Raw genomic sequence first — 12,074 nt, forward strand, 5'->3', positions numbered from 1 at the left:
TGAAGTTTGCTTAAACCCCAACAGAGAGCAGTAGGTATGTGGGGCGCAGGACTCTGGGCCACTTAATTTGTGGAAGAAAGTGAGTCAGCCTTGAAGAAAGAGCATAACTGGCTGCATTTCTTGTCACCTTTCTATCAAAGTTGAGTAATGATCTCTTGGTTTTAGATACAGTTTTTCAGCAGCATTAACATTTCAGGGGAAAAAAAGTTACTGAAGTTCATAACGATGCTGAGAACCTTCTTTCTCCTCCTTAAACCTTTTTCCATCTCCAGACTGAATTGAGTTTTAGTGAATACACTCAAGCTGAACTCATATGTAAACTGCTGAAACATTAATCTAAATCTTCAGCTGACAAATACTGTTATGGGGGAATTTTCTGTGAATGCTGGCTGCAGGCAGTGTGAGAGCAGCCGTCTTTCCCTTCTAGCTTTAGAAATCAGGCAGCAGGATTCTTGATCTGCTTCCCCCCATAATGACCCCAACAGCAAAATAAACCACACAGCTAAAAAGATTTTGGGATGCTTGCATCCACGTTGGCTCGGGGCATTCCTTCCTCTTCTACTCTGCTCCGTGTCCTACAGTTTTGATAGCACATTAAACAGATTGTTTGTTGTGGGCACACTAGGAACTACTTCTGAGTAGATGCTGTTCACATTTATTTGTACTGAAATGTTCTGCCTGTTGCATGATTAGTCAAGTTCAGCTTATTGTTAAATTGAACAGAATTGTTTCTATTTGCTGAGAAACTCTGCCTGTAGCTTAAATACCAAACATTTTCATTAAGCCTGAATTCCATTTTCATTGTATCTTTTAAATCATTGGTACTTTGGTTAACTTCTGGGAGGGACTATTCAAGACCTCAGATCTTTGATTAATTAAAATATAAAGGAGAGACAGAATCAGAAGGCTACTATCACATTGTATATTATATTCATATACTGTGGGAATCAAACACCAGGGCATCCTGTATACTGTCTCCTGCAAAATACCCAGTGAATGTTGCCACGGTTGCCAGAGAGGTACAGTTTTCTCTCCTTGCATTCAGTTCCTCAGGGTTTGTGCCGTTCCTTGTCACAAGGTGAAGTCCCACATTTATCCTCTTTGTGTATCCTTGATTCTTTACACAGTAGATCTATAAATTCAGATACTTATGGACCTTTCCTTCAGAAATAAGTTTTGTAAATCCAGAAAATACTAATTTGTGAGTTTCGCTGAGAGGATACAAAAGCAGCAGAATACATGCTGCTTTCCATCTCACCCCAAAGTCCCACCATTTACTCAAAATAAGCCTGGTTACTGTATTTTGGACATCCTCTCTATCTTGCTGTAATTTCTATCTTGCTGTAATTGCTATTGGGTTTTGCCCTTTATAACCCAGTCTGCATTTTGGTTGTTTATCCTGCCGAACACCAATCCCTGTCTAAACCACATTGTAAGTTGGTTGGATAATGCAGGTAAAATAGTGAAAATTTTCAAAGGTGGCTTTTCTTTTTCCTTCCCATTGCTTTTCATTGCAACCACCTGTAGAATTAAATCTATGTGGCCAAACAGCAAACATCTGGTAAGCAAGGCACCATGTGGCATTTGCAAACTGGTGCACATCTCTGGAGGACTACCACAACTATTTTTGTAGAGTTCTTAGGCTTACAACACATGTGCTTAGACCAGTACGTGTTTGTGTTCATGTGAGAGGTCTGACTGTGCCACTTGTGTGCTGTGTTGTTCTAGGTATTCTCCCCACAACTGTACTGGGCCAGGTCAGTGCCCCTGATGCTGATGACTGGGATCACAAAATCTACCATTTTGAAGGGAAAACATCAAGGTATTTGGAGAGAAAAATGGGAGTTGTGTAAATTTTATGGGAAAATTGACCACACACAAAATCATAGCAAGTATTTACACTGACTTTTTTTTGAAAACAAGACTGCAAAAGCATTTTGTTGGTTAGACACTTCTGTGTGTAGATCTCCAAAAGCCCTTCTGAGTGTGAGACTGCAGTAAATAACACTGCCTGCCAAACCAGTATGCTTCCCATTGCCTCATGGGCCAGAATTCTAAATTCCTGTTTACAGTCATACCCATAATCTGTATCAGTGAGCCGCTACAGAAATAATACCCACAAACTTCCAGATTCCTCCATACAAGCTCCTGGTGTTTCCATGTCACCACTAGTTTTAAGACCTTATACTGGATGTGTAGACTTGGGAGTGTCTGGATTGTGACTGGGGCTAAGATGTACATGTGCCACTCAGAGGTTTTGACAGAGGTGTCACTCTCAGTGAATGTATCTACACTAGGAGTTTGCACTGTTTCCAAAGCTATGGCTATTGCAGCCTTTGTCTTCCTACACAGCAGCAGGAAGAAACCTTCAGGTATACTGGTGAAGAGTCATTAGGAGCCAACAGGGGGCAATGTAAAAAAGTTCTGTTCTGCTCTGTTCCTTCTTGAGGGAAGACATCTGCTTTCTTTGATAAGTAGAAGGTGGTTCAGAAAAACCATCAGTGATGATAATTCAGTACTTAGCTTTTGAACTTCTCATAGTTTGTTCCTTGGCTTAACTCTTATTACAGGTACTTTATCCTTAATGATAACTCAGGTTTGCTGACTATTAAAGAAGGAACTCCACCAGGAACATACAACATAAGAGTTAGAGTCATTGACGGAGTCTGGCCGGATGTTATCTCGACTGCAAAGGTTATCGTGAAGGATATCAAAGATGATGCCCTCCATAATGCTGGTTCTGTACGAATAAAAGGTAAGCAATGTGCTCAAGTATGGTCTATGTCTTTAATGTTACTGCTGTGATACTTATAATTCTGCTTAGAATGCTCTTAGATGTGTTGGAAAATTAATAGCTTTCTCGGTAAGTGTTTGAAAATGCATCTTTGCACATTCCTCTGATGCTGCATGTGAAAGAACATGTATGGAGAAAAAAAAGCAAGAAAAAGTTTGTCTGATTTCTACATCAACTTTTAAAAACCCCAGAAACTTATATTTCAGAAGAAAACTTTCATTCGAACAAGCGTCTGCTCGAAATTCATCAAATTCTTTCAGCCTTTGTGAAAAAAGTAAAATCTTCTTAAACATGTTTCTGATTTTAAAAAATAATTTTTAAAAAATCAGAAATTAATAAAAGTCTACTGGATTCAGAACACACATGCTTAGCAGAAGCAAGCACAGAAAATTTCAGAGCCTAAAAATGAAAATACTCCTGAATTTGCAGATGAGTCCATTTTCTCCAACCTTAATATTTATGCTGTGATGCTCCTCTCTTCTATTGCTACAACAGTTGCAAGAAATATGTGTGTCAAGTTATCAACTTCTATTACAGGTACCACACCAGAGGAGTTCATATCCCAATCCCCTGAAAAACAAAGTAAATACTACCAGATGAAGAAGCTGCTTTCAGAAATTCTCTCAGTTCAACTGGAAAATGTTCACATTTTCAGTGTACTGAATAGCCCAAGTCCAACCCAAGGGATTGATGTTTGGTTTGCAGTTTATGGTCCACCTTATTATAAAGCAGAAAAACTTAATGGCAATGTAGCAGCTTCTAGAGCATGGGTAAGTGTCCATCCTGTATATGAAACCTCAGCATCTTCTTGTTGTGTCTATTCAGGTAATGCCCATTACCTAGTGAATGTGAACAATCAGAAAGATTGAGGGAGTAATGTGTGAGGAAAATAGATAGTTCTAATCAGTAAAATCAAAAAATCCTTTTGCACTTATACTAAAAGTTTCAAATAGGAATGTTTTGGAAGCCAGATTCTAAATACATATGAAGTCACCTAAACACAACATGCTTTTAGGACTGTGAACATGTTTTTCCTATTGAAAAGACTGTAAAACTCTGTATAAAGAATGTGTTTGGTTGTTGCCTTTCTACATGATGCCTTAATGTTTTAATTTTTGGTTCTCTAGTTAAAACTCACAAACCAGTCAAACGTTTCAAGTTTCTAAACTTAAGAGAGCAAAGCAGTAAAAGAGCCACTCTTCAGTAGAAACCCAGGTTGAAAATGTGTGTTTTAAATTTAGTAAAGTTCCTTCCCCTCTTGCAAAAAAAACCCCAAAACATTGAGAAGAGTTAAATTATTTGCTCTGTTGGAAACATGTTAGTGCAGAGCTGTACCAACTCCTTCTCGCCAGAAAAGCTATTTCTTCACTATCTGATGACAATTCCCAGTATCTTTAAGTCAGAAGTTCAAATTAAAAATATAGTTCGGATGCTGTGTAAATAATGCATCAGAAGCATTAGTGATAAAACTTTATCCACTCAGTCTCTAATGAATATTGACAGTATTTTTGCCCTCAAAATGCTTATTCAAGCTGTAATTGACTTACACCTTGGCACTAATAGATGCCAGATTGAGCTGCCTTTGGTAGTATAGGGTGAGGTAGACATTGGAAGGAATTGGCACAGCAGCCAGTTTTGAAAAGAAGTAAGACTTGGGCTTTTCATTGCTGTCATCGGTGAACTTTGTGGAAAAGTCTGGTGAATGCAACTAATTGCTCTTCACAGTTGGAAAGCATTCTGGACATAAATATCACCCAGATTGGCATTGATGAATGTGTGACTGCAGACTGCGCTCACAGCAGCGGATGTATCAGTAAGCATGAACAGAACCATGTACCAACCATAACCACAGCTGGAAGCGTTTCACTGGTGTCTGTGACAGTCCTGAGTCATGCTGTGTGTGGCTGTGCTGCTCGGGAGAATCCTCATCTTTCCTGCTCCTCATACCAGACAATCCCTTGTCTCAATGGTGGCACATGTGTGGATACTGATTTTGGCTACAGGTTGGTAAAGCTTCATCCGGTGTGCAAACAAAATGCATGTAGTGCAGTCTGTAAGGAGGATGAGTCCAAGCTTCAGGAACCATTATTGCATGTCTTCTCAATGTGGCAGATCTAAGTTTTGTTATACTTCACACACAGGTCTTGCAAAAGAACCTCTATTTTCAGGTACATATATTTTACGTTCAACATAGTCTCTAGGAAAACCTCGGGAATATTCCAGGCTGCACCATTAATGCCACCCTGCAAAATGCTCTTAGTTTGTGCAGCCCACCTTCAAAGCTTTAATGCTGTTAAACATCCAAATCACATCTCTTTAGTCACTTAATAACTTCTTCCCCACATTTCTTGCCTCATTTGTTTCTCCAAAAATGAGATCTCGTAGATAATATAGTATAAAGATAAAAAAAAGATGGGACTGTACTAGCTCAGAATCAGCGTGGTCCTCTTCCAGAATGTGGTTTTCAGCATGTTTGCTTAAAAATAATCATCCCAACATAGGAAAGCAGAAACACTGGCCAGCCTCTTCACAGCACCCTTGGTAGGGGTGACAGGACTCAGACTGAAGCTGCAGAAGATCTTGTCATGCTAAAGTTCTCAGTCTGACCTTGCTGCTCAGGTGTAATCAGACAGGGAAATTTTGCTTCACAGATACTCTAGGTAGGCTCTGCCACCTATCATTTGTTCAGCTCCGAGGTTTCTTTGCTTCTGCTCCATTTTCAGTAGCTTTGTGTGTCATATTTTTCCTGCATCCTACCCCCGTCATTCTGCTCTCAGTAGATACTAGCAATCTATGGGAAACAGAAACTAAGAAATAGGACCCCAGATGATTTCCCTTCCTGTCTTTCTGCCCATTTCTGTTGTTCCTTCGGTTTCCCACTTGCAGGTTCTGTTACTGTCATACTGTGGTTACTCTTTTCTACAGAGTATTAAAGAAAGTACTCCAAGCATCTATTGTTTGATGGTGTAAGAGAAATAAACTAGCAAGTATCTTGCAGTAAGAGTGAAGATGTCAAGATCTATGACTACCACATCTCACTTTTTCTGGGTGGTATTACCTTCCCACACCCTTCCTGTGGAGACCCTGATGGGACACAAGCAGAATTTTTTCCCAATGAGAATAATCAACCATTGTATTAATCTGCCCAGGGAGGTGGTGACTTACCCAACAATGGACACTTGAGATTCGACTACCAGGATTCTGGGCCATCTTGTCTAGATCATTCTTTTGCCAAGAAAAGTTGGACCAAATTATACTTGAGGCCCTTCCAGCCTGGCATTCTATGATTCTGTGATTCCTTTGCTTTTGCTCTCAGCATTATACAGTCTTCAAACAAGCTGATAACCAAGCCTAGTGAAAAGTATGTTTTTCATTTTTTATGCTGAAGAGATAAGAGGTTTTCATGGGCTTTATTTATTACAATAGGTCCATCATTTATTCACAGAATATCCTTGCATAGACATATTATAATTTGGACTAAATTTATATTGTGTTTGTACAAACAAGTCAAAACATTTTTTGACAGAAGTTTTGCTAGTGCTTTACCTGTACTATGGCCTAGGGAACATGGGGTCCTGTGTTTAAAGTGGAGAGTCCTGTTGTCAGAAGAGACCTTTGCATCTTCTGTTTGCATGGTAGATATTTGCTTTTATTTTTTTATTTAATAGATGCAAATGTGCTGCAAATTTTCATGGACCAGACTGCCAGCAGACAAAACACAGCTTTAGAGGCCACGGTTATGCCTGGTTCCCTCCTCTTCAGCCTTGCTTTGAGAGCCGCATCTCCTTAGAGTTTATCACTGAAGTTGTTGATGGCCTTCTGTTGTACCATGGACCAGTGGCACAAGGGCAGCCTGGACAACAGGAAAATTTCCTCGCTTTAGGTTAGCACCTTATAAAGCATTTGTTTGTGTTTGTGTGAAGGTGAGATTCTACTTAGTTCATAGGTTTGGGGTTTTTATTTTTAAAAAGTCTCAGAAAGTTACTTTTGGAGAATAAGGAAAATGCACAATAGTTTGCCAGTATGCCTAATTCATATCCTTGTGTCACTGTTAGAAGCCGGACTTTTTTTAAACTGTCTAAAGATCTTTTCCAACTAAAATCTAACTGCAACAGTCATTTCAACTTCAATTGAGTGGGAACATGGTTACTACATATCCAATAAGAGTCTTTTCTTTGCAGAACTCTCTGGTGGTGTCCCATCACTGACTGTGAGACACAGCTCTGGTGAGCTTTTCCTGCAGCTGTCACAAAAAGTTAATGTTGCAGATCGCCGCTGGCACAATATTAAAATTATAAATGATGGAAAGGCAAGTGTAAATTTGGGAAGTCCTGTGTAAGCATTAATTCATGTACCTAGTTATTCCTCACAAATCCTTCCTCCCTTCTTTAGAACTCTTTTATCAATCAATCAATCAATCAATCAATTTTCCATCATCTCTGGAAAAGCAGGGATAGAAGTTTGTCAGTTTGCACATCCTCTTAGTCTTGAAGCAATGAAGCAGAACATGGCCTGGAGAAGTTTGATCCACTTATGAAACAGGCCATGTTATTTCCTCTGTTTAGTTATCCTGCCTGCTGCTTAGACAACAGAGTTGTGATGATCCAGGGGCTAAATGCTTCCTGATGTGATTGAGTGAAATATTCATGCTTTATCTGAGTGAGAAGCCCTGCCCCACCAAGAGACTTTAGATGTGTAGCACAAAGGAGATAGATACGCTTTTGTGTAGAGGGAACATCTTGCTGATATAACACTGCTGAAGGCATCTGCTAGGTTCCCCCTTTCTCTCCCTCATAAGACAAGCTGAAGGGCATGTCAGAATCTGGGATGGGAGCCTGACAAACCTTCTGCTCTGCTAGGTTATCTCTCTGCATTCTGATTTTGCAGAAAACTCCAAGAATGTCCTATGATTCCTTTACTATGTCAATGACTCGGTACGGTCATGGCAGAAACAGATCTTTTTTTTGTGTGGCTCTTTAGTTACACACCATGTGCAATAACCTTCCAGATTAGTATGTGGAGCATTTTATTATTTTAACTTAAGTTTCCTGCACTGTAATTGTAGTTACTAGTCTACCTTCTGCTAAGTGAAAGAAAATATGTAATTAAAATATATGCACATCTCTGGATATAATTCTTTTAAATAATGCCTTTTTGTAGGAGGTGAAGCTGATTCTTGACCACTGTGTAAATGTCTCAGTTAGAGACAATGGCAGTGTCACTAAGAAGACGTCCCAAATGGATCTGTCTGCCTGTGAAGCTTCTGGAGAGATTGTGGGATCTCAAAGGTAAAAAAACAAAACCAAAAAAAAAGGAAACACAACTACTCAAAAGAGCTGCTGAAAAAGGTGGGGATAGGGTGGTGAAATCAGCCAAGCTGCTGTATTTTGTGTGCCACTAATTCTTTCTTTCCGTCCCTCCTCTTCAGCATGGGCAAGCTCTTGAGCGGCCGTCAGCCCCTGCAGCTGGGTGGAGTTAAAAAGACCTTGCCTTACCACGACTCACAAAGGCACTTCAGAGGGTTTGTGGGCTGCATACGCAATGTCATTGTTGATAGCAAGGTAGGGCCACAAAGATCAGTTTTGGGTTTGCTGCTGATAATTGTAGGCACCTGATGTGATGGTTTTCTTTGACCTTTTCCAGGTCTATGATTTAGAGCACCCTGCAGAGTCCCTCAACAGTGTTCCTGGCTGTGTCCTTACAGATGAAATGTGTCAGAGTGGTGGGATGGCCTCCTGTGGCACCCATGGCAAATGTGTTGGTGGCTGGGATTTCTTTCACTGTGATTGTTCCCCAGGATACGCTGGATTGGCATGTGAAAAAGGTATTGCAAGTTCTAGGGAGAAATTTGTGGTGAGGATCTGTGGGAACAGCATCAGATATACTGTTCTAATGTTCAAAGTCATACTGCCATGACTTCGAACTGAATAGATTAGTAAAACCATGCTGTATTCTGAGAATGATTTAGATCTTCACAGATGTAAAGATCCTTTTGACTCTTGTTAAATAAAGATAATGTCGCAGATGAGGGTTGTGTTGAGAGCTGCTTTATTTTGCAGGGGAGGGAAGTGGTCAGACAGGTTGTTTTGTCCTTTTTATCACCATCTTATTTCTCAGTGGTGAAAGGTGAATTATTCTGCCTTGTGCCTTTTTCCTCTGCTCATGCTGATCACAAAATGAAGTTTAATGAACATGTGAAACCTGTGGGCATAGCCCTCTTGTTATCTTCAGGCCCCATTTTGCATTTACATAATGGTGATAATTGCATTTGCATTTGTCATTAGAATGAATTGCAAGTTGAGCAATGCCCCTAGACCACAGCAGTGGGTGTATGTGGGGGCATAATATCAGGCTGGCTGCAACAAATGTATTATCCTGTACAAAATCAGCATGAAATATATATCAGAGAACAAAAGCTTCACATGGTGGATAACGAAAACCTCAGAGACGTTGGAACAAAGTGGGAAATTTTAGCACAATTCAAAAAGTAAGGAAATACATTATTTAACTCCTAGTAGCCCACAGCCATGTTCAGGGTACAGGGGATATACACTTGAAGTTGCCTCTCTCCCCTCTATCTTAAAACCTCCATCAGCCAAGCAGAAATCAGAAGTGAGTGGCAGGTATTTATTGGGACTACCTGTCTCTAGATACAAGGTACAAATGATGGGGTTGATCATAAAAGTCTGTAAAGAGCACCAGTGCCCCATAACTCTGTTTGTTGGAAGAGAATTATCCCACTCAGTCCTGTAGTTTGAGTGAGGGACAGGTGAGGATGAGCAGCAGTGAGCACCAGGAAAGGAGTGCTTGCAAGCTAGTGTTGGATCAATGTGTTGGAATTAATGAACAGGACAGTGGTGCATTACACATATCCTTTCAGCTCAATGTACTTAATTTTCCGTCTTGTATACAGAACAGTAATACCCTATGCAGGCAGCCAGACCCTCTCTTCTTTCTCCATCTGCCACACAAGACTTGAAAAGTGTGACAGTAAATTGCTCAGTGGAAGTTCTGTCTGTCCAACAAGGGGGAGGACTGAAATTGTAATTGCCATGGTCTAGGCCTGGAGCATTCACTGTTTAAGGTGTTCATAATGACCACAGAATTGGTTAATAAAGTTCAGCTATTTGCACAGTGTTTTACAGACAGATTATAATTGTTTATAAATACCTGCCTGGATTCAAATCCTACTCTGTTTTGCATTATTTTGAAATGCTGCTTCACAAGCCCAACTGCTGTATTGGTTCTACCCCTCATTACTGTGGGACAAGCCAAGGGATCAGAAAGTAATTGTTCAAAATCCATAAGTCATATCCTGATGTAACAGAACAACTTTGATTGGCATCATCTTCTTGTAATACATTGGGCTGCAAAATGCTGGTGTGCAGCTGGTGCTTTATGAATGACTGTGACACACTCACAGCAAGGAGCAGACAGCTGGGGACAGGAGTCACTGGAGCATCCCAGGAAAACCCATGCCTGCTCATCAGCTAGAGCCTGTAGCTGCAGAGATAGAGAACGAGACAACTGGGTTAGGAAGAATAATGTGAGGGGGAAAAGCCAGAGGAAAAAAGAAAACATGCTTCAAGTAAGGAAAGAGAGAAGACAAACAGTGAGAGGAAAAGAGAGTGCAGAAATTAAGTCTCTTGATCATTTCATATTTCATGTCCTGGGAACCAAATCCCAGGATGAACTGGGTACTCTTCGGATTTCTACTTGCATGACACTGACCTCTGATGAGCTGTTGGTGACCCAGCGTCCATCCTGTCTTATTAACTAACTTGAACTATCTCTTTATTTGGTGAAAAGAAACTTCTTTTTTTCAACTAAGCTTGGCCCAAAACAGATCTATGATTGCTGTCAGCTAATGAGACTGAAATAGGTGCCTTCTCTGCAAGAGCATCAGGGCCTGAGTAGTTTAGTGGTGTTTGATTTCCACAGAAGGGTGCAGTGCAACTTCATCAAACCCTGTCCTGGACCCTGGGTTCTTCAGAGTGATAGGGAAGCAAGTAATTTCAGTGCATTTTCCCTGGTTAAAATAGTAAACACTGACTTAATCTCCTTTTGTAATTTAAAAAATCCTGTTCCTTCCCTGAGGCTTTCTCTTGTGCCAACTGAAATGAGAAGTAAAGTGCATATTTTCTAACAGTGGCAGTTTTAACCACAGGACTAAACTACTGAAAAAAACATTTGATCCTCTCTTTTCTTTGGTTGTTTTCTCCAGGGGTTCTTTGGTTTTTCTTTTTTTCAGATCAACATGAGCTACTTTACTGGAAAATATGTTTCAGATTTTAAAAAAATAAGTTATTTGGGCACAGTGTAGGAATGATTGGTAGAACATATAGATTGTAACAGGCAGACTGAAAGAGACAGTACCTAATTGTCCGTTTCCTGCCTAAATTCTGAATGCCTTAATTTGTTGGTTTTCTCTTAATTCCCTTCAAAGTAGGGCAGGGGTTACTTTCCATGATGCTTCATTATATTGCCAAAATTCCTTAAGAACTAAAACTCTGACGTTCAGAGCTAGTAAATTCTCAAAGAGCAGAAATCTGAGGGAGAAGCCATTTCTGAGATTTTCACTTTGATTTCATGTGCTGTGCTTAGTTCTTCCAGAATGGGCTTTTGGAAGGGACAGCTGGATCCATTATGAGCCAAGAAGCATCCTCAGCACTCGAAGCACTCGGATCCAGCTGATGGTGCGCACCCGGCTCTCCCACAGCACCCTCCTCAGCTTGGCCTCTGCAGATGGGAACAGATACATGCGACTGGAGGTGAGCAGAGCTGTTCTGCTTGAGTGCTCTTAATTTATCATAGAGTTCCATAGTAAGAGAAAAAGATGCAGTTTCTGATTAAAGACACCTGTTCTGTAATGTAATAAAGAGCAAGAATTTTCCATATGAGGGTAACTACTCTCATTTGTGTTGTCCTTCTCAGTATTACTCTTTCATGGCATAAATTCTAGTTTGCACTGCTTGCAAAATGTCCATGTGATGCATGTGAATGAAGAAGATTGTTCCATCCTGCTTGCTTTTTCCCTTTGCTTCTGTCTGTCCCTGTCTGTAAAACTTGTCTCTACACTTTCATTGCTGTTGAAAAAGCTGTCCGGACTATATTAGCTACAGAGAGGGTAATTATTCTAATTGAAACAGGAGGGTCAGCTGGGAAGACTTAGATATTAGTAGGGAGAATACTGATTAAAAAGTTCATGTGAATTAGAAGAGTGGCCTGTAAAAAAAAGAGTTGGTAATTCCTGCACCTGCAGTTTTCTTGTGGTAGCCTT

At 40.3% G+C, this 12,074-nt stretch overlaps 1 protein-coding gene across 2 annotated transcripts in view; it reads left to right on the forward strand.

Moving 5' to 3' along the window:
* The window catches only part of LOC104692898 (neural-cadherin-like), a 53,786-nt gene that overhangs the window by 35,396 nt on the left and 6,316 nt on the right, over positions 1 to 12,074 (forward strand). For both annotated transcript variants that reach the window (XM_039549927.1, XM_039549926.1), the window contains exons 19-28: positions 1,729 to 1,822; positions 2,571 to 2,755; positions 3,332 to 3,564; positions 4,520 to 4,797; positions 6,463 to 6,677; positions 6,976 to 7,103; positions 7,955 to 8,082; positions 8,223 to 8,355; positions 8,438 to 8,618; positions 11,399 to 11,565. In XM_039549927.1, the coding sequence (XP_039405861.1) occupies positions 1,729 to 1,822; positions 2,571 to 2,755; positions 3,332 to 3,564; positions 4,520 to 4,797; positions 6,463 to 6,677; positions 6,976 to 7,103; positions 7,955 to 8,082; positions 8,223 to 8,355; positions 8,438 to 8,618; positions 11,399 to 11,565 (1,742 nt within the window). The remainder of the gene's footprint in view (positions 1 to 1,728; positions 1,823 to 2,570; positions 2,756 to 3,331; positions 3,565 to 4,519; positions 4,798 to 6,462; positions 6,678 to 6,975; positions 7,104 to 7,954; positions 8,083 to 8,222; positions 8,356 to 8,437; positions 8,619 to 11,398; positions 11,566 to 12,074) is intronic.

Source organism: Corvus cornix, chromosome 2 (genome assembly GCF_000738735.6).
Source record: "Corvus cornix cornix isolate S_Up_H32 chromosome 2, ASM73873v5, whole genome shotgun sequence".
NCBI lineage: Eukaryota > Metazoa > Chordata > Aves > Passeriformes > Corvidae > Corvus > Corvus cornix.